The 25,993-nt window shown below is 59.1% G+C and overlaps 13 protein-coding genes across 13 annotated transcripts; 8 read left to right on the top strand and 5 right to left on the bottom strand.

Annotated features, from left to right (window-relative positions):
- Positions 1–359: 359 nt before the first annotated feature.
- On the top strand, positions 360–1,993 carry SPRG_08634 (hypothetical protein; the record flags this gene model as incomplete). The annotated part of the gene is made up of 10 exons (XM_012347878.1): positions 360–452; positions 502–583; positions 627–775; positions 819–905; positions 950–1,128; positions 1,183–1,267; positions 1,325–1,463; positions 1,596–1,650; positions 1,709–1,818; positions 1,873–1,993. The coding sequence occupies exons 1-10, from the start codon at positions 377–379 to the stop codon at positions 1,991–1,993; spliced, it is 1,083 nt and encodes a 360-aa protein (XP_012203268.1). The 5' UTR covers positions 360–376.
- Positions 1,989–3,016, bottom strand: SPRG_08633 (hypothetical protein). The gene is made up of 4 exons (XM_012347877.1): positions 2,911–3,016; positions 2,490–2,864; positions 2,334–2,439; positions 1,989–2,279 (listed from the first exon to the last, which is right to left on the bottom strand). Exons 1-4 carry the CDS (start codon positions 2,997–2,999, stop codon positions 2,034–2,036), a joined length of 816 nt encoding a protein of 271 aa, XP_012203267.1. The 5' UTR covers positions 3,000–3,016; the 3' UTR covers positions 1,989–2,033.
- A 196-nt stretch (positions 3,017–3,212) lies between these two features.
- Positions 3,213–3,991, bottom strand: SPRG_08632 (hypothetical protein). Its single transcript, XM_012347876.1, has 3 exons — positions 3,873–3,991; positions 3,620–3,824; positions 3,213–3,571 (listed from the first exon to the last, which is right to left on the bottom strand). The coding sequence occupies exons 1-3, from the start codon at positions 3,950–3,952 to the stop codon at positions 3,317–3,319; spliced, it is 540 nt and encodes a 179-aa protein (XP_012203266.1). The 5' UTR covers positions 3,953–3,991; the 3' UTR covers positions 3,213–3,316.
- A 1,244-nt stretch (positions 3,992–5,235) lies between these two features.
- Positions 5,236–6,254, top strand: SPRG_08631 (CMGC/CDKL protein kinase; the record flags this gene model as incomplete). The annotated part of the gene is made up of 2 exons (XM_012347875.1): positions 5,236–6,199; positions 6,232–6,254. The coding sequence occupies 2 exons, from the start codon at positions 5,236–5,238 to the stop codon at positions 6,252–6,254; spliced, it is 987 nt and encodes a 328-aa protein (XP_012203265.1).
- Positions 6,255–7,524: 1,270 nt separating this feature from the next.
- Positions 7,525–7,772, top strand: SPRG_08630 (hypothetical protein; the record flags this gene model as incomplete). The annotated part of the gene is made up of 3 exons (XM_012347874.1): positions 7,525–7,556; positions 7,610–7,653; positions 7,699–7,772. The coding sequence occupies 3 exons, from the start codon at positions 7,525–7,527 to the stop codon at positions 7,770–7,772; spliced, it is 150 nt and encodes a 49-aa protein (XP_012203264.1).
- A 52-nt stretch (positions 7,773–7,824) lies between these two features.
- Positions 7,825–8,424, top strand: SPRG_08629 (hypothetical protein; the record flags this gene model as incomplete). The annotated part of the gene is made up of 1 exon (XM_012347873.1): positions 7,825–8,424. The coding sequence occupies one exon, from the start codon at positions 7,825–7,827 to the stop codon at positions 8,422–8,424; it is 600 nt and encodes a 199-aa protein (XP_012203263.1).
- Positions 8,425–9,335: 911 nt separating this feature from the next.
- On the top strand, positions 9,336–11,150 carry SPRG_08628 (hypothetical protein). Its single transcript, XM_012347872.1, has one exon. It carries the CDS (start codon positions 9,365–9,367, stop codon positions 11,093–11,095), a length of 1,731 nt encoding a protein of 576 aa, XP_012203262.1. The 5' UTR covers positions 9,336–9,364; the 3' UTR covers positions 11,096–11,150.
- Positions 11,151–11,370: 220 nt separating this feature from the next.
- Positions 11,371–13,768, bottom strand: SPRG_08627 (hypothetical protein). The gene is made up of 11 exons (XM_012347871.1): positions 13,688–13,768; positions 13,549–13,645; positions 13,258–13,505; positions 13,161–13,199; positions 13,074–13,119; positions 12,886–13,031; positions 12,759–12,832; positions 12,321–12,708; positions 11,932–12,276; positions 11,748–11,878; positions 11,371–11,702 (listed from the first exon to the last, which is right to left on the bottom strand). The coding sequence occupies exons 1-11, from the start codon at positions 13,763–13,765 to the stop codon at positions 11,417–11,419; spliced, it is 1,878 nt and encodes a 625-aa protein (XP_012203261.1). The 5' UTR covers positions 13,766–13,768; the 3' UTR covers positions 11,371–11,416.
- Positions 13,769–14,458: 690 nt separating this feature from the next.
- On the top strand, positions 14,459–14,876 carry SPRG_08626 (hypothetical protein; the record flags this gene model as incomplete). The annotated part of the gene is made up of 2 exons (XM_012347870.1): positions 14,459–14,479; positions 14,525–14,876. 2 exons carry the CDS (start codon positions 14,459–14,461, stop codon positions 14,801–14,803), a joined length of 300 nt encoding a protein of 99 aa, XP_012203260.1. The 3' UTR covers positions 14,804–14,876.
- Positions 14,877–15,920: 1,044 nt separating this feature from the next.
- SPRG_08625 (hypothetical protein) lies at positions 15,921–21,372 on the top strand. The gene is made up of 10 exons (XM_012347869.1): positions 15,921–16,617; positions 16,671–16,866; positions 16,922–17,169; positions 17,224–17,608; positions 17,655–19,345; positions 19,390–19,503; positions 19,552–20,593; positions 20,652–20,892; positions 20,938–21,120; positions 21,174–21,372. Exons 1-10 carry the CDS (start codon positions 15,951–15,953, stop codon positions 21,342–21,344), a joined length of 4,938 nt encoding a protein of 1,645 aa, XP_012203259.1. The 5' UTR covers positions 15,921–15,950; the 3' UTR covers positions 21,345–21,372.
- Positions 21,373–21,496: 124 nt separating this feature from the next.
- SPRG_08624 (hypothetical protein) lies at positions 21,497–23,392 on the bottom strand (the record flags this gene model as incomplete). Its single annotated transcript, XM_012347868.1, has 1 exon — positions 21,497–23,392. Exon 1 carries the CDS (start codon positions 23,372–23,374, stop codon positions 21,497–21,499), a length of 1,878 nt encoding a protein of 625 aa, XP_012203258.1. The 5' UTR covers positions 23,375–23,392.
- Positions 23,393–24,832: 1,440 nt separating this feature from the next.
- On the bottom strand, positions 24,833–25,325 carry SPRG_08623 (hypothetical protein; the record flags this gene model as incomplete). The annotated part of the gene is made up of 3 exons (XM_012347867.1): positions 24,833–24,850; positions 24,957–25,079; positions 25,134–25,325. The coding sequence occupies 3 exons, from the start codon at positions 25,323–25,325 to the stop codon at positions 24,833–24,835; spliced, it is 333 nt and encodes a 110-aa protein (XP_012203257.1).
- A 253-nt stretch (positions 25,326–25,578) lies between these two features.
- Positions 25,579–25,951, top strand: SPRG_08622 (hypothetical protein; the record flags this gene model as incomplete). Its single annotated transcript, XM_012347866.1, has 2 exons — positions 25,579–25,588; positions 25,617–25,951. 2 exons carry the CDS (start codon positions 25,579–25,581, stop codon positions 25,949–25,951), a joined length of 345 nt encoding a protein of 114 aa, XP_012203256.1.
- Positions 25,952–25,993: the final 42 nt, after the last annotated feature.

The raw sequence follows: 25,993 nt of genomic DNA, 5'->3' as shown, positions 1-25,993 counted from the left end.
GATGGCTGAACCCATCGCCATCCTGGCTCTGCCAACGTGCGGTCTTGACGCTCCAGCTATCACTGCCGCAAGACCGATCCCACTGCACCGTGAAATTTCCCGCCCGATCAGTGTCCTGGCCTATCTATCCACTTGGCCGCCATTGAAAAGTACATGGTTAAACCCAGAGCTAAACCATGGGGGTTGAGATTCGGGTGCTGACGGGTGGCGCGTCGCCCGTCGACGCGCGGCACTGCCTACTGTGGGAGACGGCGGTGGCAAGCGCCAAGTTGCGTGCACACAGACTATGGGAGTGACACCCCACCACCTGGCAGCACACACATTCCTGGGAGTTGAATTTGATGTCCCATTTGGGCAAAGGCGAGAAAGGACGAAGATGACGCGGGTCGCGTACACTGCGCTCTTCTTCGTGAACGCGATTCTAGCGACGGCCTTGCGGGCCTTCGGCGATGGTGGCCCACTCGCCAGGGCTCGCCCATGAGCTTATGCGCCTGCGCGTAGGCTTCCTCAAGCACGTGTGGGCTATCGACGGCTGCGACGACCCCGCCGACGTGCACTGCGTTGGCAACCAAGCCGTGTATCGGTACGCGCCCGCATTCGGTATCATCTTGACTAATGCAATGCAGGACAAGCTTCGCCATCTGCTGCTTCTTCGCCTTGATGGTCCTTGTGAGCGCGCTCTCGGAGCGAGGGCACGCCAACTGCTGCTGCCTCTGGTGCTTCCAGCTGCCTTGCTACGGCGCGCTCGTCGTGATCTCGTTTCTTATTCCAAGCGGTACGATGCAAGTCTCTAGGCGATGGTCTCAGCGTTGCGGTAGCGTTCTTTGAGGGCTATGCGTGGCTGGCGCGTGTCACGTCTGTCTTCTTCCTCGTCCTCCAGATCGTCATCATCATCGACTTTATGTGTACGGAGATGCATCTGCGCTGCCCACCTTATGCAGGTGGATAGACAATGTCCGGGACTACCTCATTGACCGCATCGACGCGGCCGAAGCCGACGCCGAAACCACCGCGTCGCTCCTCGGCACCGCATCCCCGCCAGCGAATCGTAGCTGGATCTGGAAGAGCATCTACTTGGCCATCGTGCTTGTCTGCCTCGGTGGCGCGGTCACCGGTATCGCCCTCATGGTCGGTCATGGCGCCATTGTATCTTCCATCGCTCACATGTGGCTTGTACACTAGTACCAGAACTATGGCGACTGCGCGATTGGCTCGACGTTTACCACGATCACGCTCGTGTCAATACTGATTGCGACAGGCATTAGCAGTATGTATCATCTCGTCCTCCTTGCACGGTAGCTCATACGATGCGGTAATATTTTAGTCACCGAGTGGGCGGGCACGGGCTTGATGCCGCCGTCGATCGTGGCCGCCTACGCCGTCTTCCTTTGCTACCAGGCGCTCACGTCCAACCCCAACGCATCGACCTCTTTCTACCGATTGAAGCTCACGCCTCTGGGACAGTGCACCCGCTCTTGCTTGTCGAAGCCCACGCACATGCCAACACGATCGCATCGGCGCTTCTCGGTGCCGCCACAATTACGTGGACAAGGTATTCAGCCTATGATTTCACAAGGGTTGACGTGCTAATGTAGCTGGTCGACGTCGTCGTCGGCGTCGTCGGCGCTGCAGATGCACCGCACAGACGAGGTACTTCTTGGTTTCTGCAGCGGCCAAGTCTCACGCTGCTCTAGTCGGACTTGGAAAGACGGCCAACGCCTCGAACGCCGACACACCGAGCTGGCAATTCCATCTCGTCATGCTCTTTGGTGGCCTGTACATGGCCATGGTGCTCACGCAATGGGGCTCGTTGCATGGGTAGGCTTTATATAGTGGGATGGTGCGCGTGATGTTCGCCTCTCTGTGTGTTAGGCAAGAGCAAGGGGCGGTCAACATGTGGGTCCAGATCGTGTCCCAGTGGATGGTGCTGCTTCTGTATGTGTGGACGCTTGTGGCGCCCCGGCTCTTCCCCGACCGTGACTTTAGCGTCTGAGCGTAAAATACACCACATCCTATTATGCACATGGTACTTGCTACTCGAGGTACGCCGACAGAAGCGATGCGAGACGCTCGGTCGAGATGGTGCCCTGGAGCTGCTTGAAGACGTGGACGAGACTCTCGACCTGGACGCCGCCCTTGTACACCATGAAGATGGGCAAGTCGCTCGCGTCAAAGGTCGCATCGGCCTGCTTGGCATCGACCACGAGAAACTGCGTGTGCACGTATGCCAAGCACAGCTGCTGTAGGCAGTGGTTGATCGCGACGCACACTTGGTTGCGCTACACATGCATGCGATCAGCGCTCCAAGCGACTGCTGCATCTTGGTTTCTTACCTCGTCGCACATGTGCACGATGACGTGCACGCGGGCGTCTGCAGCGTCGACGGTATCGACAAAGGCAAACGGGTCCGAGTACTGCAGGGTCCCAAAGGCAGGCCGCCTACACTGCAGTATCAAGCACGATTGTTCTTGTACGCATTTTGGCCGTACCCATCCCGCTCGGCCCTCGTCATCTCGAGCATGCGCTTGGCGCAATACTCCTTCATCATCTCATCGTCGCTCAAGTCACTCAAGTCGGCGTCCGAGTCGTTGTCGCTCAATCCTGTCGGATGGTTGTTCGCGGCGGTGATCGGCGCTGTGTGGCCCTTGGCGATCCGGTTCATCACGGCCGAGCGCACCGCCTCGTTCTGCCGGCGCTCGGCGGCCTTGGCTTGCTTGTACGCTCTGTAGTCGGTCAAAACGCCCTTTGGCCCCGTGTGCGTCGCAGGCGTGAACGTGCGGCGCTTGCCTTGGCGGGCATACTTGGCTTGGGACCATGGGCCCGTCGGGTCGGCGGCGGAAGCAGGCAGGGACGGCTCCTCGTCGCTACATCCAAGCCTATTGCCTCGACCTTGCATGTGTCATGGCGTACCTCGCTTCCGAGTCTGAGTTGACCTTGCCGCCAAGCTCATCGACGTCGCGGTCCTTGTACACGTCATGGCGGAGGAAGAAGTCGTCCATGGAGGAAGCTTTTTTGAAACTTTGCACGGTCGCGTATCCTCCGGTATTTTATCCGGACTGCGATCCATAGCGAAGGGTCGTTCGTCCGATCGCAGGAAGGGGCGCGGCTGACGGCGTCTCGGGGGCTGGGCTCACTTCGCCCATCGCCCATCGCTCGCAACTGGCGGATGGAGCCCATGCTCACAGCTGCCATGAAGGGAGGAAGTCGATGCAACATGCAATATGGGCATCTCGTTGTCTTTTTATATGGTCTTTTGCAAAACTAGAGGAGATGCTAATTCATGATGGTCCACGTCATCGTGCATTCCCATAAGTACTTAGCCCTTCCCTGACTGCTTCATCAACCACTGGATGACCTGGTCGATATTTACGAGGCGCAGCGCCGAGATCGGGATGGCGAGCCACGGGTTGTCGACAATGTAGTCGAGGTTGAGCTCGCGAATGAGCTCGGGCTCGGAAATGTGCGGCTCCAAGTCAATCTTGTTGGCGAGCACGAGCAGCGGCGTCGTCGCCAGCTCGCGATCTTCCAAGAGGCGGTGCAGTTCCTTGCGCGCGAGCGAGATTTGGTCAAACTACATGCCATCATGAGCCATTGCGAGCTTCCGCATGGATGGGCGTACCGCGTTGGCGTCGACGACGTAAATAATGACATCGCAGCCGCGGGTGTACCGGCCCCACTCGCTTCGGTACTGCGCTTGGCCGCCAATGTCCCAGCATTTCATTTGCACGCCGCCCTTCTTCACGAGCTTGACGTTGAGGCCAATCGTCGGACACGTCTCGACCGGGTGGCCCATGGCCATGACGTTGAGCAGCGTCGTCTTGCCACTACAGCATCATGTGAGACTCCGTACTTCGCATCGCATGCATGCGTACCTGTTCTCGAGGCCGACGAGGACGACCTCGAGCTTCTTCGTGTAGAAGGCTTGGAGCATGCGCTGCAGGATTCCCCCCATGCTGCGTCCGATGATGTCTTCGCCTTCCGACTTTTGACTATGAGTTTGAGGTTGGCCATTGACACTGCGTTCATGCGTTCTGAGAGGTTCTCGCTATATAGAAACGGCCAGTGCCTTCGGAATATCGAAAAGGCAGAGGTTTTCTATCCTTCTCCAGTTGCATCCACAGTAGTCAGTTGTGGGGTGCATTCCAATAGACTTGGCTTTTGTATGCGATGCGTGCGCGACACTTCTTCACGTGATAAACTACACGCGTCATTGACGGGGAAAATGATATGCTGCAGCTGCGTCGTGTTTTATTTGCGATCCAACATACAAAAAATAAGATAAACGGTAGGATCGCGTGCATTTTATTTGGGTCGCCCTTCTCTTCGCTGGAATGGGCCGTGTTTTTCACGGTGGGAAATACCGTGCGAAAGTGCGACCAAGCTTGGAGTGATGGTCAGTCAGTGGACGTGCCTGATTTCGCGCCCTTTTCTCGTGTCCATACGTGGATACTGGCAAGCAGCGCCTTCGCTGGTCGCATCGAGAGTCTTTGAGTTGTTCATTAGACATCTGTGTCAATCTTGTAGTCGTGCGCCATGCCTACGTGCACCATGGAGGTTGCCGCCAGAACGAATCAATGGTCGCCACGGCAGCACAGCAAGCCACTCCATCCACACGTTTCTGACTTCAACGTGCACTTCTCAGATGCCGGAACGGAATCCCAAGGCCGACAACGGTGGTCAACACGCATTTTGTGCATTTTGTCACTTTGTTCGTGTTGATCGTGGGTATACAAGTGCATCAAGGCTTTGGCTCTATCGCTGTCACCCTGTGTCTGCTTCGCCATGACGTACGAATACGCCGAGGTGCATTGACGCGACCCTTCAAGAGAGCACGACGATATTTGTGGTTTCCCACACACGGGTGTGGGTAGACGTTATCGCCGCCATCACCATTACATGGTGTGAATGGATCGCTTGGTTAGCCTATCTTTGCCTCCTTGACCTAAGGCCGCTGAGGTGTCTTAGCGCACATGAGCAGTACATTATTGTTAATGTCATTTGGACAATACACCGCAGTCCCGACATCACGTAGCACACAGCTAATTCCGCATGCGATACACAAACGTTCGTCCTACTAAAGTCCGCGTTGCATGGTCCTCATAGCGTCCACTTGCATATGGAAAGACACACTGGCATGCAGCAAGTGGCATGCAGCAAGTGTGTCGTGTTGCTGCCGCGTCGAGTTGGCGAACGCAGTAACTCCTGGCGTTAAAACCACCACTGATAACGGTTTCCATGAACAAGTACGAGGTGCTCGGCATCGTCGGCGAAGGCGCGTACGGCGTCGTGCTCAAATGCCGCAACAAGGAGACGGGCGAGATCGTCGCCATCAAAAAGTTCAAGGAGAGCGAAGAGGACGAGACGGTGCGGAAAACGACGCTGCGCGAAGTCAAAGTGCTCAAGATGCTCAAGCAAGACAACATTGTCAACCTCAAGGAGGCATTCCGAAGAAAAGGCAAGCTCTACCTCGTGTTCGAGTACGTCGAGAAGAACTTGCTCGAGGTCCTGGAGGAGAGACCCGCGGGCCTCGACCACGAGCTCGTCCGGCGCTACGTCTACCAGCTCAGCCGCGCGATCGCCTACTGCCACGAGAATGGCGTTGTGCACCGCGACATCAAGCCCGAGAACCTCCTCGTCAACTCGGACCACTCGCTGCGGCTCTGCGACTTTGGCTTTGCGCGGCTCGTGGCCGACTCGCACTCGTTGGAGCTCACCGACTATGTCGCAACACGCTGGTACCGGTCCCCCGAGCTCCTCCTCGGGTCGACCAAGTATGGGAAGAGCGTCGACATTTGGGCCATCGGGTGCATCATGGGCGAGCTCCTCGACGGCCAGCCACTCTTTCCCGGCGAGTCGGAGATCGACCAACTGTACATGATCCAGAAGATGCTGGGGCCGCTCACGCCCGACCACATGGAGCTCTTCCTCTCCAACCCGCGCTTTGCGGGCTTGAAGTTCCCCGACATGACTCGCCCCGATACGCTGCAAAAGCGGTTTATGGGCAAGGTCCCAAAGCGTGCCATGGCCTTTCTCAAAGGCACGGTGCAGCTGGGACCGGATGAACGCATGACAGCGGCCGAGTGCGTCTCGCACCCGTACTTTGAAGGCCTCGAGAAGGACGTGCTTGGCGGCGAGGGCAACCAGGCCATGACACCACCGCCGACCAAGCCGCTTCTGCGGCTCGACGAAAGCACAAGCGGTATCCTTTGCGACGAACCCAAGCCACGCAAGGACAGCCCAGATGGCATCAGTAGCACCAAAAAGCCGCAGAAGAAGAAGACAACGTCGTCCAACACAACCAAAGAAAACCAGCGCCTGCGTGACGAGAAGGATGTACGAACGCGAGCAGCTGAGTATGGATCGCTGCCCGTTGAGATTGAGTTCGACACGCCACTCGCCCCGCGGGAGACCGTCGTATCGTCCAGCAAGAAGAAGAGCAGTGCGAGCAGGTCGAGCAAATCCATTAAGTCGGACGAGAAAGCACCTCCGTCGACGCCCAAGACACTGGCAGGAAGCAGCAGCAGTGGAAGCACGCGGAAAAAGAAAACAGCGGCGCCGAAAAGCGAGGCCAAGTCCGACATCAAGCGCGAGTCCAAGACTAGCAAGGACGAGTCGTCATCACGACGAACGTCGTCCGTGCGGCAGGTTGACGACGCCAAGCGGAGTCGGAAAGATGGCGACGCAGTGCGATGTAAACAGCTTCCACAACTCACGATGGATGTCGATGGTGAGACAGACGTCATGCTGCTACCGCGCAGTGTCAAGTCGAATGGCCTCCAGCCACTGCGCATGCTGGCGTCCGACCCCAAGCAGTATTATGACAATAGCGACGAGTACAAAGCATAGCCAATGATGGACCACAGCGGTGCGTCTGTACAAATATACTTATGCCATGGCACCCCCATCGACCGCCTCTTTGTCTCGGCGCGACAGACGATACCTGGCGTCGCGTGTCGTGGCCGTGTCCCAAGGCACCGTCGCCATCAGTCGAGCGGCCGGCCAAGACGCCGAGGAAGCTGGCAGCAGAAAACAAGCCATTGCATTAGCGCACGGTAACGAGAAGCTTGGCAGTGGGCATGCTTGGTGGCGTCGAATAGGCTTGGCCATGGAGCCGGCGGTGGCACACGGCCATGGACGCTGCAAATGCAAGCTGCAAGTCGCGTCTTTGATACAATATGAGAGATACGGTAGCGAATGATGCTGGACCTTCCATCGAGCAGCATGGACCATGCTGTCGCGACGCTGCCCGGGCGACGGTCTGCGCCTCTTCCTATCGCGATCTTCGCCATCGCGTAGGTGGGGAATAAAAACACCCAACTACTGTTTGAAACACCATGGTTGAAGTGATTTCCCTCTCTCGGCTTGTACCAGATGGGAAATTGTTTCTTTCATTTGCTGAACTAATACATGAAATAAGTTCTGACTTGTTTTGTGTTTTAAACAGTGTTGAAAACCTGGGGCAGATTGACTGCGGCCCAGTTTTCGCATCGGGACAGAGGCAAGAGGCCGTGAGACCACGGAAGCATGTCGACGGTCCAAGTCCCCCCTACGCGCATGTGCGACCGCGCTGATCCTTCCTCTATCGTTCTCATCTGGGCTCGCTCTCTAGGAACCTCACGGTCTACAAGGCCAAGCGCGTTGCGGCCAAGAAGGGTACGACGCCCGCCATCCATGCCAGGAGGACCTAACCCGTCGTAGGCTTTGATCTCTTGAAGAAGAAGGCCGACGCCTTGAAGATGCGCTTCCAGGCCATGCTTCGCGAGATCCACTAGCCAAGGGCGTGGTCATCATCCTGTTGTATCTCGCGAGTAGACCAAAATGACCATGTCCCAAGACGCCGCCGATGCGTTCTTCTCGCTGTCGCAGGCGCAGTATGCGGCCGGCGACTTCCGCCACAAAGTCATCGAGTCGGTGACGACGGCCGAGTTCCGCCTCGAGAACCGCATTGATAACGTGGCGGGTGTCAAGCTGCCCGTCTTCACGGACGTCGAGACGGCGCGCGAGAAGAGCGAAAACATTGGTCTCTCTGGCGGTGGCGGCAAGATCCAGAACTGCCGCGACAAGTTCCGCCACCTCCTCAAGGCGCTCGTGAAGCTCGCGTCGCTTCAGACGTCGTTTGTCACGCTGGACGAAGCGCTCAAGGTCACGAACCGCCGTGTGAACGCGCTCGACAACGTGACGCTTCCGCGCATCGACAAGGTCATCGACTACATCTCGCGCGAGCTCGACGAGTTGGAGCGTGAAGACTTTGTGCGCATCAAGAAGGTCCAGGCCAACAAGATCCAGGCCGCGAAAGAGTTGCAGCTCGAGAACGAGGCGCAGGCTGCGGCCGAGGTCGCGACGGGCGTCCCCGTCTTTACGCCGTCGGACCTCGATATCCTCGCTGCGTTCGAGCCGGCGGCGGACGCGGATGTTGTGTTTTAAAAGCAAGAAGCCCCGCTATAGTAATACAGACGACGCTCTTTCGCGTGTGATCTCTGGCATGCGATCAGGCCTCGCGCGCCCTTGAGAAGGCGCGCGATTGCATGTAGCATCACGGCAGCTAGCACTGCACAGCGATGCAGTACACCGTGTTGGCGCCTACATGCAAGTTGTGGGCAGAAGGCCGCGCGAGGCGGCTCCAACTGCTACTACTGCTGTGCTGCGATGCATCCCTCACTCTTGTTTGCACCATCCTGCCCAACGAAACGCTCGTGAGGGCGCCAGGCGTTGTCTTGCTCGGAGCAAACCAGGTAGTAGCCGTCTCATGTAGCCAGGAGCAGCTCTTGTTGGTGCAACTGCGCGTCGTCGTCGGATTCTGTGGCTGCGTCAAGCGAGATTCGCTCCAAGGTTTTATGAATCACTGTGGCTCCACGGCACACAGCTAGGTGGCAGAGAGCTCTACGCTGCAATGTAGTACATACTAGTACCATGCCCCCGAAGAGTCTTCGCTGCGCACAAGGGCCGTAGCAGGCAGAAGCTGTATCCAAACCCACTTGAGATGATCGGTGGCTGAGCCAGCACCCAGATCTGCTTCGGATGCATTGCCACTTCGATCATCTTCTTGGACCAGGTATGGATACCAGCGTCCTGTGCGAATCGCTTTGCATCTTGGTGGCGGCTCCTCCACACAACCCGTCGACAGCGCTGCCGCCTGCCAATCGCGGCCGCTTGGCGCCTTCAACGCGACTGGCGCGATGGAATATCACCATGTGCGTCGCACGCCAATGCGCCAATCGCGTGCGTTTGTTTCGATACAACGCAATGCCATTGGCTGGACCGCAACTGCGGCGAGGCCAAGTGGATATTTGCCCATGTGATCGCAGTCGTTTCTGCTGCTGGCGTAGCGTCAGTTCTGCTTTCGCCTCGCCGCCACCACATCATCATGAAGGTCCCGTCGTCGCTGCCTCTCCTCGCCCTCTGCCTCGCGTCTTCGGCCGCGCTCGACCGCTCGCTCTGGGGCATGAACTACGACACGCGCACGAGCGAATGGGGCGGCTGCAAGGACCAGGCGGTCATCACCGCCGACCTCACTGCGCTCAAGACTGTCACCAACGTCGTGCGCCTCTACTCGATGAAGCAGCCGTGCCTGGACCGCGTTCTCAAGTCGGCCAAGAACCTTGGTCTCAAGGTCTGGATCGGCACGTGGTCGGAGGTCGCGTCGCCCAAGGTCCGCGACTCGTTCAACGAAGACTTCAAGGTGCTCCAGAGCCTCGTCAAGAGCGGCGCGATCACCAACCAGAACGTCGTCGGTCTCCAGGTCTCGAGCGAGGCGCTCTTCCGCTACTACATCAACGGCGGCGCCGGCGTCAACGACACGGCCAACACGAACGGCGTCGACGCGATGATCGCCCACCTCAACCAGACCCGTACGTTCCTTCGCCAAAACAAGCTGGACTTTCCGGTCACGATCGCCGACGTCATGGACATCTACAACAACTACCCGAAGCTCTACAACGCCGTCGACGTCGTCTCGGTCAACCAGTTTTCGATGTGGGAAAACGTCGAGCCGGCCAACGGCGCGTTCACCATGTGGCAGCACTGGCAAAAGGTCGAGGCTCTCGCCCGCGCCGCCGGTAAGCCCGTGCTCATGTCCGAGACGGGCTGGAGCTCGGCGGGCAACAACACGGCCATCAAGGAGGCGTCGCCGGAGGCCGAGCGCATCTTCACGCGTGACTTCCTCACGGTCGCGGAGCAGATGCAGATGAACTACTTTTACTTTGCGTCGTTCGACCTCAGCTTTGGCGACAACATCATTGAGCGCAACTTTGGCATCTTTGACGTCGACCGCAAGATGAAGGACCCGATCGTCAAGGCCAACGTCGGCAAGGCGCCGATCGCGGTCCGCCTCTTTGCGGGCAACAAGGTGCTCAAGGCCGACGGGTACCTCACGAGCACGTACACGCGTCTGAGCATGGACACGCCGGCCACCGGCGCAGGCCTCGACAGCGAGATCTGGTTCTGGGACCCGACGACGAGCGTGCTCCGCTCCAAGAGCGCCAACCAGTGCTTGGACTCGTACGGCTCGAACGACTGGCAGAACGTGCACTTGTGGAACTGCGACTTTACCAACAAGAACCAAAAGTGGAAGATCGAAAACAACGCGGTCAAGACGCAGAACGGCGCCAACTTTTGCATGGACTCGGACCCGTCCATGACGTACGACGACGGCAAGCAGAAGGTCCAGATGTGGTGGTGCTGGAACGGCCCGAACCAGAAGATCACAATGCGCCCGATCGGTGCCGAGCCGATCCAGATCAAGCTCGGCGGCAAGGCGTGGCTCTCGGCGTCCGGTGCGGCGGTCTCGACCAATGCCCAGACGTCGGCGAGCTGGTTCTACGACCCGATCGCGCAAACGCTCTCGACCAAGGAGAAGACGTGCCTCGACCTCGCCACGTATGCGCGCGACATGCCTGTCAAGGCGACTGCGTGCGTCGCCAACAGCGCGACGCAGAAGTGGCAGTTCAACGACGTCACCGGTCAGTTCAACCACGGCACGTCGCTCGCACTCTGCCTCTCGGGCTCGGCCAAGACGGCGGACGTCGTCGCCCAGCTCTGCGACAAGACCGACGCCAACCAAAAGTGGGTCGTCTCGATGACCAACCCGACCGCGTAAACATCACTCACTTGTGTTAAAAGATAAATCTCAAAGCGTTGTAATTATCCGTGTCGTTATGGCCTCTTGGTCGCCTTCTACTCCTCGCTCGACGCCTGCGCGTGGACCTCGTCGCTCGCTGATGACAGAAGCAGTACGATGTGGTCGTCGTCCTCATCACCCTCGCCCCGCTACACGGTTGCATACGTCGCAGCCGACGCACGAGCCATTTTCATGGAAGATGCCACAAAATTAAGAAATGAGTGCTATCGAATGCAGGAGTAAGACATACGAGTGGTGTTTGACGGCAGTTGAGATTCGAGTTGGCCAAGGTTTACTAAGTTAGGAGTGTTCTTTTCGAGTCGCGGGGCGGTGGACCCACGTTGAGCTCAAGCCGACCGTGTCGAGCGCCACGTGCGGCTTCCCCCGCGGCTTGCAGTGCTCTGGAAATGGAAACGCTAGCTCTTGAACGGTAACGTGGGGCGTCACAAAGTAGGCGACTTCGAGCTCGTGCCGATCGGGGTCGATGGGCTTGCTCCGCGTCGTCGTCGTCGTCGGCCGGTACACGCCGCCGTTCATGAGCACGACCTTGGGCTGTGCCACGGCATTTTGCCACGCCGTGCTTTGCCTGATGCAATAGTATTACACAAGAACTGACGTCGTGTCCACGTACGTATAGTCGGCGACAGACACTTTGGGCACAGAGAGGGGCGCGTCATGGCGATGACGATGCGCCGTCGATTTGGTCGCGGCGTGTTTGGGCGTCGAGAGCGGCTGGAGCCCTGGCCGCCGTACCTTGCGTTTCTAGAATTGGTTCCGTGAGCTCGACATTCAGTATGGACAATCATCGTCCATACATGGGGCAATGGGTTGCGCTCGACCACTGGCATCTTGACGAGCAGATTCGGCTTGGCCGCCAACGTGGCAGCGAGCACCGTCTTGGACGTGGACGTCGGCGGTTGCAGCTCTGGTACCGGCAAGGCGACGTTCGCTAGGACTGTGCTCGTTGGGAACTGTTGCTGTTGCGAGAGGATTTGCTGGAGCTCCTGCAGCAAGGTCATGCGCGCGTTGGGCGAGAGCGACAAGTAGAACGCGAGCATGCTCCGGACGCCGTTGCCGCGTCCTTTGGCAGGCTGCTGGATGCTCTCGACAAAGAGTTCGTACTGCGCGGGACGCAGTGTGTGCAGAAAGAGCAGCAGCTCCTGTTGCATTCATGTAGTCGCTCCGGCACATCAACATCGTCTACCTGCTTTTCGAGGATCCCGAGTGTCGAGAGAAAGCGGTAGAGGGACGAGCTGAGCGTAAAGTGCGCGAGTCGCACAAAGTAGGCGGCGACGAGGTCGGCCGTGCTCAAGCCCGCGAGGCCCAACGGACTGGCAAAGACGCGCCAAATCTCGTTCGAGAGCGATCGCAGCCACTCGATCGTGTGGACAAGTGTATCGTTGTCCATGAGCAACAGCGCGTGGAGCGTCAAGCCTCGCGCGCAGTCGTCGAGCGGCTCGAGTCGCTGCTGTATAAGCGGCGAGACGTCGAAGCGCACATCGAGACGCAGAATCAGCGCCTGGATCTCGTTGTGGTGCTTCTCGGCGTGGTGCTGCATGAGCCACGTCAGCGTCACGGGTCGCAGCGTCGTCCTAGCACGCGGCTATATGCTCGTGTTTGCACTTTGCATCTATGCAAGTACCACTCGGCGTCCGAGGCGCCCAGTGCGTTGAGCTGGTCAAACACAAACTCGGTTGTTTGGAAGCGCGTCTTGGGCTAGCGGCACGGTTCGATCCTCATCTTTACACTGAAAAGAAAACAAGCAGTACTTGGCTCAAGTCGAGGTTCAAGACGGCAGCGAGGCTGCTGTCCATGTCCCAGTACCCGCCCGCCGCTCGCATCGCGAGGAGAGTACGAAACGTTGTCGCTGTCGAGCTCGTATGCACCTGGTCGATCGTCTTGAGGCACCGGACATCTAGGTAAGTTGACCCTTTTGTGGCGTGAAACTAAATTGTACCACAGTCGACGACTTCGTGCACGAGCGACGAGAGGAATGTCGCCGCCTACGTCCATCGTCTCTATGGGATCATGATGCAAAGCGTACGCTGGAAAAGTGTAGCTTGTCTCGCCATTCCTCGCCCATCTAGGACATCACATACCGTGTCAGGATGACGACGAGCAAGAGGTGGGACGAGGCTCACTTGTCGAAGCAAGGTTGAGAAACGATCAAAGCTGATCATGGAGCGCTGCTGGGCGTCCAACACCCACTCGTCTTCGAGGTGCGACGGCGACGGGACGCCGCAGAAGCGGCTCACCACCGCGTGCAAACGCGTGTACATATCAAAGTCGATCGCGTAGGCTGCTGTGGGGCCAACGCATGCGTTCCAGAGGTCGTCAATGGACCCTTGGACAATGGCGGCGAGCTGCTGCTGCTGCTCGGATAGCTGGCCTGCGGAAATAAGGTGCATGATGCGTAGAAGCCATTCCTGTACCAATGCTTTGGAAGGTCACTTTGGGGTGCGATGCGAGACGGCGTCGGGGCGTCGGGCCCGTCGAGTCCAGCTCGGGCAGCACTGTCGCGTGTTGGATCTATCACTTGTTGGAGGCTGGCACATGGAAGCATTTGCGTACGAGAAAAGGCGTGCCGAAGAGCGTCGTGAGCGGACTGGTCGCCGCCGCGTCGGTCCTCGGGCTCACCCGCGCCATCATAGCATGTACAAAAGGCTCGAAATAGACCCGTAACCAGAGCTGGCGTTTTTTTCTGGTTCGCGCCATTTTCATGGCACTGGAATCTCCCGTCACCGTGAAGGCGATCCGAGCTGCAAGAACGCAGCGGTGCGTGCGAATGATGACCCGAACGGGTTGCTTGGATAAACATCTCGATGAGCCGATAGACTATTTGCATGGACGGCCCGAGCCGTTTACTAGCGTCATGGGTGCAGTGTCCGAGTTTGGTGAACATCGGTCCCTGTAGCGTCGACAGGACGAGTGACGGTGGCGTGCGTTCAACGCGAGTGTGCTCTGGGACACGTCACGTGTGCTGCACTTGACGCGCTGTCGCTGACCAAGAAGACGTGCTCCGGCACGGGAACCACGCCATCGTTTATCCAAGCGACCCGCTTTGGTAATCATTCGCATGCACAGCTGCCTTCTTGCAGCTAGGATCGATCGCCTTCACGGTGACAAGGCAGCCCTCTGTCCCCGCAGCGAAGCAACAACAGCAAGCCAGCTCAGCACGCCTCGTTGCCACGGTCGTCGGCGTGACCGCTGCGCGTGATAACGTTGTGGCGCCTTTCTTGTGGTAATCGGGTTGATTACCGGCGCCATCTGCTTCAAATATGGGACCGGTGCGTATCCGGATGGGCAGGCAACACACGCCGATTTCTTGACGCAGCAACACGCATGCCGGGTCGCTCGCCAAAGGTGGCCTCTCTGCAATGACGCGCCGGCGCTCATCTTCTTGCGTAGGCCGTCGCCGCCGCCGATGACGCGGGCTTTTCTCTGCACGTCGTCGCCGCCTTCATCGCGAGCGTCGCGATCCTCTTGGCCGCGCAGGTGGTCGCGTTCAGCCTCGGGCTCTGCGCCGACCGGCACTTGTTCGTGTCGGCCTTTGGCCTCACCAACACGGGTCTTTTGGCGCTCCCGATCGTGGCCTACGTCGTGTACAAGCGCGTCGTCCGGCGGCTGCGGGCGCGGCGCCACCGCCACCACATTGTGCAAGCCAAGGGCCGGCACACCTTTAGTTAGGAACCGCTCGACTCGACCCACGCGCGATGCGTACGACAATCGACCAAGAAATAGAGACAATAATAGTATGGCACCACGGACATACGCCGCCGTGTGCCCCGAACGAAGGACGTGACCGACGGTCCCCTTCTAGGAAGTACACCAACGCCCAATATGAGCACGATAGATCGATGTGTCCTGTTTGCGGAGATGTCTTTAGTCTCGAGTGCGTCTGCCTGCTCGATTGGGTGATTCAAGCAAACGACAAGCGACTGCAGTGCCGCTGTCGCGTGATGATCTTACAACCCTATGCAGCAGCTGCGCACCAGTGTTACTCGTGCTGGCAAGGACGGCAGTGATGATGCAAGACGTACGTCGAGATGATCGCTAGCATCGTCGATCGTCGGCTACTCCAAGACTCGGATTTGCACATAGTTTGGGTGATGCAGCTAGTCCCTCGATATAGCCTCGACGAGTTGCGCTCGTATTCCTAGGAGGTCGCTTCACCGCAACGCACAACCAGCTCGCAGCAGGCCGTCAGGCAACGGAAGAACCTTCACATCGTACCCATCAGGACGAGGACTTTGCCCGCGTGCTAAATTAGCAGGCGCCGATACGTCCGCTCGTGATCGAAGCGTCTGCTGTGTGTATATTGGCTGAGACGTCGTTGTGCTTTTTCTGCTTGTATTCAAGCTTATCTATCGCGATCATTTGCACCAACGACGATCTGCGGCGCTGTGACGGCGGCATCTTGGGTCCCCCGCTTGTCTCTCGTGCTGCCACGCCATCACACAACACTATTCAACATGCTCTACGCCGTGCGATCCATATTGCGTGTAATAGTGTTGAGAATTCAAACTGACTGAAATCGGGCTCGATTAAGTACGGCTACACATTTGCCACCGAGTCACGTCAGAGCAAGAGCGAGCCCGGCAGACGCAGCATCGTGATCCCATGCATTTGAAAAGCGCTCTCACATAGCAAATAGAGGTCGCTGCGAGAAGCCGCGAGAACGGAGGGATGCAGAAGATCGAAGTGTAAAGTGGAGTGCGTTCAGTCTCAAAGTTGGGTGCGTTCAGCCCATAGTATCTTGCGTGGGGTTCGGACTTAGCGGGACGTTAGCCCCAATCGTAAACTCCCTAGGCGTCAGTAGCAGCAGCCGCCCACGATGGAGCTCAGCGAAGTCGACAAGCTCCTCGCCGAAGACAGCGACAACGAGGACCTCGTGGACCTGGACCTGAACGAGATCCAAGCGGCCTTGACGCTCGAGGAGATCCTCAACGAAGAGCTCGATGGGCCATCGGTGTCGACGCCGGCGCCGGCGGCCACCTCGAGCTTGGGCTTGTCGGTCGAGAATCCGCTCTTGCACCGCGCGATGCTCAAGCCCCGCCCATCGACCGTGGGTGCGTTGACCAAGTCGCCGCTCGAGGTCGCGCAAGCGATTGAAGACGCCTTCCTCGCGGCGCCGACCGAGGTGCTCGTGAGCCCGCTCGCGGTGAAGCGCCGCATGCGCGTGCACCAGCAGGCGCTCAAGCTGCGGAAAGAGACCAACACGCTCGACAAGATGAAGATCGCGCTGCAGCTCAAGCAGAAGCAGTCGACCGGCGGGAGCGGCGTCGTCAAGGTCGAGCCGATGCAGACCATCTCCAAGCAACTCGCCAAGAACGCCGAGTTCCGCGAGAACGGTCCTGGGAGTCCAACCGTGGTCGCGATCCACCCCAAGTTCATCGCGATCGGGACGAGCAAGAGCCTCGTGCTCGTCTTCGACCACTTTCAAAACATCCGCCATGTCCTCCGCAACACGACGATGGATGCTGGCCACGACCAGTACTCGGGTACATCCATTTACAGTATCTCTCTCCTGCCTGTGCCTCATGATACGATGCAGACGGCGCCGTGACGGCAATCGACGTGTCACCCGGCAGCGACTTTCTCGTCTGCGGCTACCAAAGCGGCCGCATCGTGCTCTGGGACATGCTCAAGGGCACGTCGCTCAAGGTCGTCGCCGATGCGCACGACTGCCCCGTTGTGAGCCTTCTCTTCATGAAGGACCAAAAACCGTGCATTCTCTCGGTTGATGCCAAGTGCGTTTTCTTCTCCTCCATCGCCGCCTATCCATGCTTGACATGTGTCTACTAGTGGCATGGCCAACAAGATCAACTTTTCCAAGATGATGGGCTACGTCTACGTCGTCGACACGGACCCGATCTACGACGGGTCGGCGGGCAAGATCCTCAGCGTCGCGATCCTGCCGCAGTCCGCAGGGCATGCCAAGGTCGGGCACATCACCGACACGTACTGCATTGCAGCCATCTCGACGGACAAGGTCACGTTCCTTGTCGCGATCGAGCCCGAGGTGCGCATTCTCCACCGTTGGTTCAAACCTGGTACACCGACTCCTCTGTTTAAATCACGTCGCTTGTATCCAATCGCGTCTCTAGATGGCCTCACGAACGACAATTTGCCGTCGCTCGCGTTCGCCTGGGTCGCGCTGCCGGGTGGGGCGCGCAATGACACGCCAACGCCAATGCTGGCGCGCGGCTGGGGCAAGCACATGCAGTTTCTCGAGATTCTCTTCCAGCCGCGCCACGTGCACGCGAAAGACGGCTGGCCGACGTTTACCGAGACCAACCACATGAGCACGACAAGCGATGTCGTCGCGACGCAGTGGCTCGGCGACCACGTGGTCATGTACTTGACGTACCAAGACGAGCTCTGCGTCTACGACACCATGAGCCGCCAAGAGCTCGAGATCGTCGATGTGAGCGCGATGGGTCTTGTGTACGCGTCGTACCGCGGCAACAATGGCCGGAGCTTTGCCAACAGGTAGTCTCGCAATGTCTCGTCGATGTATCAAGTTGATACATGGTAGCTTTCGCGCGTGCAACGAAATGCTCTACTTGCTCGGCCTCAAGGAGTTGCAGACGGCGCGCGTGCAGCCGTGGACGCAGCGCATTGACGCGCTCATCGAAGACGGCGAGTGGCTCGAAGGCCTCGGGCTCGCGCTCGACCACTTTGACGGGCTCACGAAAGCCGCGGCGACGCGCGCCGAGCGAGATCGCTTCCCGCCCGTCTTTTTCACCGACTCGCACAAGGATCAGTGCGTCGTTGACATCTTCCGCATGTGCCAGACCAACCAGCGCACGGGCGACAAGGAAGACGTCTTTCGGTACGAAGACAATGCGGACGAAGGCGTCCGGTGGTGCGTCGGCGAGACGCCGTATGCGCCCGACGTGTCCAAGCGGCTCGAGGCCGCGTTCCAGAACGCCCGGTCCGGCACGGTCACCAAGAGCGTCGTGCCCATTGGTGTCGCGGAGCGCGTCGCCGACCTCCTCATGGACTATGTGCGGCTCGCGATCGGCAATGCACCGTCGTCGTCGTCGGTCGCGGACCTCGCGATCTCGCACTACCAAATGCTGGCCGGCGTCGCGATCGAGTACTGCGCGCAGATCCACCGCACCGACTTGCTCTTTGGCGACATTTTCAAGCGGTTCCAAGACGTGGAGAAGGCGCACGTGTTTGTGGGCCTCCTCGCGCCCTATGTGCTCAACGACCAGCTCCAAGTGCTCTCGCCGACCGTCCTCGATGCGTTCGTGGCACACTTTCTCGCGATCGGCGACCTCGTCCTCGTTGAAAAGTGCCTTTTGCACCTCCGCGTCCGCGACATGGACTTTGACGCGATGTTGCGCGTGTGCCAGGCCCATAACCTCCACACGGCGATGGTGTACCTCTACAACGAAGCCAAGCAAGACTATACGACGCCGATCGACTTGCTCTTGGCGGCGGCTGGCGCAAGCACCCCGATGCCGCTGGACGAGAGTCTTTTGGACGCGGACGAGACGAATGCGCGCGCGAAACGCATGATCCTGTACAAGTGCCTCCTCTACATCTCCTACATGCTCATGGGCAAGACGTTCCCGAAGCGCGAGGTCGTGGCCGCCCACCCGCACACGGCGTCGCGTCACCAGCGCATGATTGCAAGCGTCGCCCAACACCTCTTTGAACGCCACCCGCCGGGCCACGGAGACGCATCGTACCCGCGGCTCATCCCGCTCATCCAGCTCGACGCCAAGATGGTATTTGAGATCCTCGCGCGGCTCTTTGACGACGCGAGCGTCGAGTTTGACGGCGAGGCGACGTCGGCGACCACGTCCCAGCGCTACAGCAACCTGACGCTCAAGTGCCCGTCCCGCATGGATATGGTGCTGAGCCTCGCGTCGATCCTCGTGGGTACTCCGACCGACGACTCGCCGTTCCCGTCGTCGCCGTACTTTAGCCCGTCGGACCAAGGTCACTTTTACATGTTTGAAGCGCGGCTCCTCAGCAGCGGCGCGATTGATGCGCCGAGCTACGCCCGCGCACGCAGCGTCAACAGCCAGTGGATGATGGACTCGCTTCTGCATTTCCTCGCCTCGGGCCCGCAGGCGCTTTCAACCGACGACGACGACGGCTTTGACAAGGCCGGTCGCCAAGCGATGCTCGTGCGCCTGCTCCAGACGCTGTCGCCGACGTCGTACGACCAAGGCGCGCTCCTCCGGCGTGTCACCAAGGAGTCGATGAACCGTGCGCGTCTCCATAAGATTCTCCGATCTCATACGCAGCGATAGGCGCGGCGGTCGTGCTCCACAAGGCCCGTGGGGAGTTCAACGAGACGATCTCGGCGTATTTGGCCGACGCCGACCTCGAGTACAAGCTCAGTGTCTTTTCCTACATCCGCTCGGGTACGTGTGTTTGGCTGCGATCAAAGGTGGCTCATACCACATGGCTAGAACGCGACAAGGTGGTCGAAGCCGACGGGGACGCGGCCAACAGCGAAGCGGCCAAGGCGCGCCAGGCCGACATTGAAATGGGCATCGTCAACCACTGCGGCGGCCTCCTCGATGTCGACGCGCACACGTTTGTCGTGCTCATGCTCGAGAACTTTGCCTCGCTCAACACGAAGCTCATCCAGCGCTTCATGAGCGTCGGCGGCAAAACCGGCGCCAAGTGGGAGTTTACCTACCTCCGGCACATCCTCGGGAGTCCGTCAGGCGACGGCGACGACGCGGCCGACGTCATCCGCGACCTTCTCGAGCGCGAGAAAGCGGTGCTCCAAATGGCCGAAGACCCCGCCGTCCAGGAGCGCTTCATTCGGCTCCTCTGCGAGTTTGACCCGACGCAGGTCTTCCCGTACTTGGCGGCTCACGACAGCTACAAGGTCGAGACGTGCCTCAAGCTCTGCAAGGAGTTCAAGATCACGGACGCCGAGGCGTACCTCCTCGAGCGCACAGGCGATGTCAACGGCGCGCTCACGATCATCCTCACGAGCATGGAGAAGCAGCTCAAGGTGCTCAAGCCCGCGCTTCGCGGCGTGAACGCGTCGTCGGCCGAGGCGTCCGGGTGGCAGCAAGAGAGCATTATCGAGAGTGTCCCGGAAGGCAAAGAGGTCATGAAGACGCTCGATGTTGCGATCGCCATGTGTCAGCGCAATTCGGCGCGGCACCGCGACGACCAGAGCGAGAAGCTCTGGTTCACGCTCCTCGACCAGTGCCTCAAGGTGCAGAATCTGGTCAAGAAGGCGATGCAGTCCAAGACCAAGGGCCGCACGAGCACGCGCGGTGCGCAGACGGTCTTCCAGATCGCCGTGAACGAGCTCATTCGCATCATCCTCGAGCGCATGGCCTCGTGCGTCTCGCTGCAAGCGATTCTCTTCAAGATCACCAACGAGCACGGCAAGGACGAGTTTGGCGACTTTCGTCCGACGATCTTTGGCATGCTCGATACGTACAACTACGAGCACAACATTTACCAGACCGCAAACGCGCTCATTCGGTATGCCGGATGACTTTTCACGGATTTCCATTGTGCGAAATTGATCAAAATTATGTAGCACCGATCTCCACGACCAAGTCATGGTGCTCCGCCGCGCGCAGGCCAAGTGCATGGCACCCGCGTCCGTGACGTGCCACTACTGCAAGGTCGTGCTCTCTAAGCCGCCATTTGGCATGGGCCAGCACTACAACTCGAAGGAGAAGTGGAACCGGCACACGTCGAGCGTCTCGATCAAGGCGACGGGCCACCTCTTCCACGACTCGTGCGCCAAAATGTGGGAGCAAGAGCTCGACAAGAAGGTTTGCGTTTCCACAAGTATCAGTGTATCAACCACCGTCTTGTAGAAGGACGAAACGACGGCACGGAGCGGGCACCGCGCCTCGACGGGGAGTCAGGACATGGAAGGCGACGCTGGCGACGACGAGAACGCTGCGTCGTCGCGCTCGCTGCGGCGCCAAGGCACGACGCGCCGGTACATGAGCCGGCTTAAGCGCGTGCGGGACTCGACCAAGGCCACGCGGGCTCTCGTACGTTCTCCTCTCTCATCATAACTCCAACTGAAACTCAAACGCGACTGTAGCACCACTTGCTCGCGAGTCTCAACAAGGTCGACGGCGCCAAGAACAAGTATTTGCGCGGCAACACGGCGACGTTTTCGCTCAAGCCGGCGTCGATGCCCAAGGCCAAGCGCGTCGGGTCCCGGAAACCCGGTGTTTTGCCGGTCAAGGCCAGCAACACGTCGAGGTTCTAGGCTCTCTTGTCTCATCGTCCAACGACACAAATGACGACATCGCGTCATCAATATCGACCCCTTTGCATCCGCCGTATTATCGTCTTCTTCTGTCGTGTTGCTGGTCGATGGAATCGTCTTTATATTTCGTGCCTCGGAGCTTGTACGCTACGCTACACCATGCGCCGCCGCTTGATTTCGCTGGGGTCACGGCCCGAGACGACGGTCACGGGCGGGAGGTACCGGCCGAGACCTGCGAGGGCTTCGTACAGCGCCTGCTGCCGCGCGAGCCACTCGTTGCGGCGGCCGATGGCACCCATCTCGGCCGTGGGCGGTCGTCGCTGGCTCTTCTCCGTTTCGCTCATCATCTCGTCCATGCATTCATGCAAAAGCCGCTCGACGTCGGCCATAAAGCCGCGCAGAAGCCGCAGAATCTCGCGCTGCATCGCATCGCCCACAAGGTGTTGCTGCACGCGGAGGAACCCGCGGATGTGAAAGAGCGCTTCAAAGTGGGGAGCCCACTGCGGCCGCGTGTCCACGGCTTGCGCCAGCAATGACGCTTCGGCGTCACTCGGGCGCGACGCCGCCGCCAGCGCTTCCGTGTTGGTCGTGTACAGATCCGGTCCGAGGTTCCAGTCGCGGATGTTCTCGACGACCGTGGTCGCCCGGGCCTTTGTCGCTTGGAGCGCGTTCAGCAACGTGCGGAGGCCAATGTGGCGCATCGAGTCCGTGTAGCGCTCGTTGCCGTGGACGCTGGCGCGGAGTTCGTCGTGGAAGAGCCCAAAGAGCTCATCGACGAACGTGCGCATGATGCTGTGTGTGTGCGTGGCGAAGACCTCGGTCCACTTCTGCAGCGGCATGCGCGGGTGGTGGAACGACTCGTTCGCAACGCCGCGCGACCGAAACGTCATCTCCTTGACTTCCACGACGAGGTCGAGTAGAAGCGCCGCGTCGCCAGAGAGCTTCCCGAGGGATTCAAAGGCCGCGAGGTCGAGGCGCCGGTCGTCGAGCGACTGGATCGACCCGAACGGCGTCATTTCCCACGCGAGAATGTCATGGACGACGCGCTCCATCGAGACGCGGAGCTCGGGCAAGAACGCGTCAAAGATCGTTCGAATCGACTGCGCCACGTCGTGCACTTCGCGCGCCATGAGCAAGCCCAGCCGGAACGACTGCTGCTCGAGCTTGGCCAACGTACTCGCGCACGTCCCGAGATGCACTTGGATCTGACGCTCGAGCGCCGGCAGACTCATGTCCATGACGTACTGCAGCATGCGCTCGTTGAGGAGCGTGTGGAGACCTTCGGTCGCGTCGTCGTCGTGGTCCAGAATCAAAATGGCTTCCGACGGCACGAGTAGATCGCGCGGAATCAGCGTCGCAGCAATGTACTCGGCGTCCGGGCAGTCGTCGCTGAGGTCGCCCATGGTGAAGATGTTGAGCGTCCGGTCGAGGCTCGGGTCCATCTGCCGCACGAGGTCCCAGGACCGGATCGCTTCCAATGGCTTGTTGAGCGGCACGACGTGCAAGATGAGGCCGTGCTCTGGCTCCATGTACGTCCGGAGGAGGTCGAGCACGTCGCGGTCTTCTTGGTGCGACACCGACTTGCAGTGCTCGTACGGCACGCCCGGGAGGTCCACGAGGATGGCTTCGGGGAGGTACGCGTCGGCCTTGACGACGTGGACCTTGTGGTGGCAGTCGTAGCTCTGGCCCTGCAGCACGAGGCTCTGCGCGTACTCGAGGCGCTCCTTGGAGACGAAATCCGAGAGCGCGGCCTTGTGCGCGAGCACTTTGGTCGATGGCGCCTCGTGCGCGTCGCAGCGGCGCAGCGTGAGCTCGTACGCCACGCGCGTGCAGGCGCCGTCGTGGGTCCCGTGCGGGAACGGGACGTCGGCGATGCGTGAGAGCAGCGACGACTTGCCCGCCGCCTGCATGCCCACGACGACGACTGAAGGCGGCGTGAGCGGCGTCGCGTCAAAGGCTGCGAGCGCGCGCTTGGCGACGTCGACGGCGTCGAGCAGCCGCCGGGCCTGCGGGTCCGATATCGTTGCCATCGCAAGACCGGAAAGCCGCCAAATCGATTGTGATTGGAGCAATGGCACGGCGGTCGCTGATTGGCCAAAAAGCACCTTTTTATAATCCGCATTTTGCGAGTGAGCGGGCGGTACTGTATGAAAAGCCATTCGTGTTTTATCTTGGCGCTCGTCGATCGCTAGCAATATTCAAATGTTAATATCGTCTAGTACATAGGAGCCGTCGTGGCACGACCAAGTGGTGGAAGAGTGCTGGCGTACGAAGTGTGTAGAAGCATGACTGCGGTTGCAGTTGGAGAGGGGTTAGGGGACTGACAATTCGCCTCAACGACTACCACGGGTTGATTAGATCTCATCCTAGTAGGATAGTGGGGTATAATTGCCTCGCGGACGGACTCGCAGCAGCTGCAGCCCGCGAGGAACGGGTTCCGTGCATCAGCACAATCCTTTGGAGTCCAAAAGTGAGGGAGGTTGCAGATTGGTACGACAACTTGTATATTACACATGTCGATGGACACTAGTATATAAGATAATTGTTAGGGCTATTTCGTGTTCAAGAGAATCGGATAGTCGACATGGAAACCTGACCCGCGAGGGTCGCGTGGATGCACTCGAGGGATCTGCCAAGTTGGCCCATCGCTTTGTCTCCAACGGCGTCTGGTCTACCATCTCAACCAAGCACGGCGTCGGGCAACGCGTCGCCATCAAAGAAATGCTCGACAGTCAGGCCCCGATATTTTGCCTTCTTCAAGGTCCGCCAGGCACCGGGAAACCAATCGCATCCGTCGCATTGGCAAACTGCTTGACAACGATGCAGCATCCTGCGGGCAGCACATGCCGAGGTGCTCTATCGAGAATGAGTATTTCGCTCGCATGAAGCTGTGTAAAGAGGACGATGTCAGCCATGATCGGCATCTCGCCGAGCGATCGGAGACCCACACATCCCTTGCAACACGAGCGTGATGTCACCTTGATCGCGACTTGAATCTCTTACATCTGGCGCGACCGCAGACATCTCGAGGAGGGCCTTGTGCACCTTTGCTTGGTGGGCTCTGAGCGCGGCGTCGGTCTCCGTGTCGTCACAAAGCTCCATAAACGGCTGCTCGTTGGTCACAAAATGCGTCTTAGCTTGAACGCTTGCTGAGCCATCTTGTACCAGAGGCCGAGGCGAGCTACTTTGCGTGACCTACAAGAAACCGAATGCGCCTTTCGTCCCTATGCACATCAAGACGCTGCGAGCTGGCGCGACATTGTCGTACGCCATCCTCTCGCCGTACACGGGGCAAGTCGAGCTGCTTCGGAAGATCGTCGCCGCCGAGAAGTGGACCGACGTCCAAGTCAACTCGATTGACGCTTTTCAGGCTCTTCCACGTTCTCTCTCGCGTATATATTTCTCATTTATGTGCTCAAACAGGGACAGGAGGCCGATATCGTTTTGAAGAGCACTGTCCGCACGAAGAGTCCGTGAGAAAGCCTGGACTACTCGTGCGGACAGTGCTCATCAAAACGATATCGGCCTCCTGTCCCTGTTTGAGCACATAAATGAGAAACATATACGCAAGCGAGATCGTGGAAGAGCCTGAAAAGCGTCAATCGAGCTGACTTGGACGTCGGTCCACGTCTCGGCGGCGACGTTCTTCCGAAGCAGCTCCACTTGCCCCGTGTACGGCGACAGGATCGCGTACGACAATGTCGCGCCAGCTCGCAGCGTCTTGATGTGGCGCACCTACACCATTTGCATGGGACATACCGGTACGGAGACGGCACAAACGCGGTGTACCATGTCCATGATGAAGACAGCTTCCGCGTTGTTGTAGAACGAGCCGTTGGCATCGCGCTCCTCGCCGCGCACGTCGTAAAACGTCAATAGCTGCGCCGTGTTTGAACGGCTCCAGAACAACACGGCCCGACCGCTCTTCAGGCTGCCGTCGTAAACGTTGGCCGACAAGAAATGCGCCACGAGGGGGTGCATGCGGTACTGTATCTAGGTAGCAATGGTGTGAGCTCGCTAGAAAATGACATCTTGCGACTGCGTGACGTACCTGGAGCTTCGACACGTAGTCTCAAATCGCTCGAAAAGCGAGCGGTCATATCTGGCGCGCTTTGTTGCTTGAGCGGTGACCGTCGCTCGCAGCTGTTGTGTGTCGCCGATACAAATGCGTCGAGAGGCGCGGACGCGGAAAGCGAGCAGCGCACGCAACGGCTTCGTCAGCAGCAAATCTACAATGGTTCATTGTCCATGTCGTAGTAAGTGTACCTGTAGACGTCAAGCTTGCCGTTGCCTCGGCGGCGACGCGCTATGGGCTGCTGCCCGTCTTGATCGCCGCTTCGTCAAACAAGGCGGCGTTCGGATTCGCAGCTCGACTTGTCCAACCAGATTGCCTCGTGGACACCGACGGCAACCGCACCACGATCAAGACGCCAAGCGACACGCCGGACGATCGACGGTTCACCTTGGCGATCAACGCCAAGCCCGAGCTCGTGCCCGACGTGCTCAAGCCGTTTTGCCTGACGCTCGTGGTCGACAAGGCGATGGACGTCAGCACTCGTGTGAAAACGCTTCTCATCAAGCGCGAAGCGTCTTCACACGAGTGCTGACGTCTATTGCCTTGTCGACCACGAGCGTCAGGTAAAACGGCT

The sequence above is a fragment of the Saprolegnia parasitica genome (assembly GCF_000151545.1).
Source record: "Saprolegnia parasitica CBS 223.65 unplaced genomic scaffold supercont2.39, whole genome shotgun sequence".
NCBI classification, from domain to species: Eukaryota; Oomycota; class Saprolegniomycetes; order Saprolegniales; family Saprolegniaceae; genus Saprolegnia; species Saprolegnia parasitica.
This window is presented reverse-complemented; position numbering and strand designations above follow the sequence as displayed.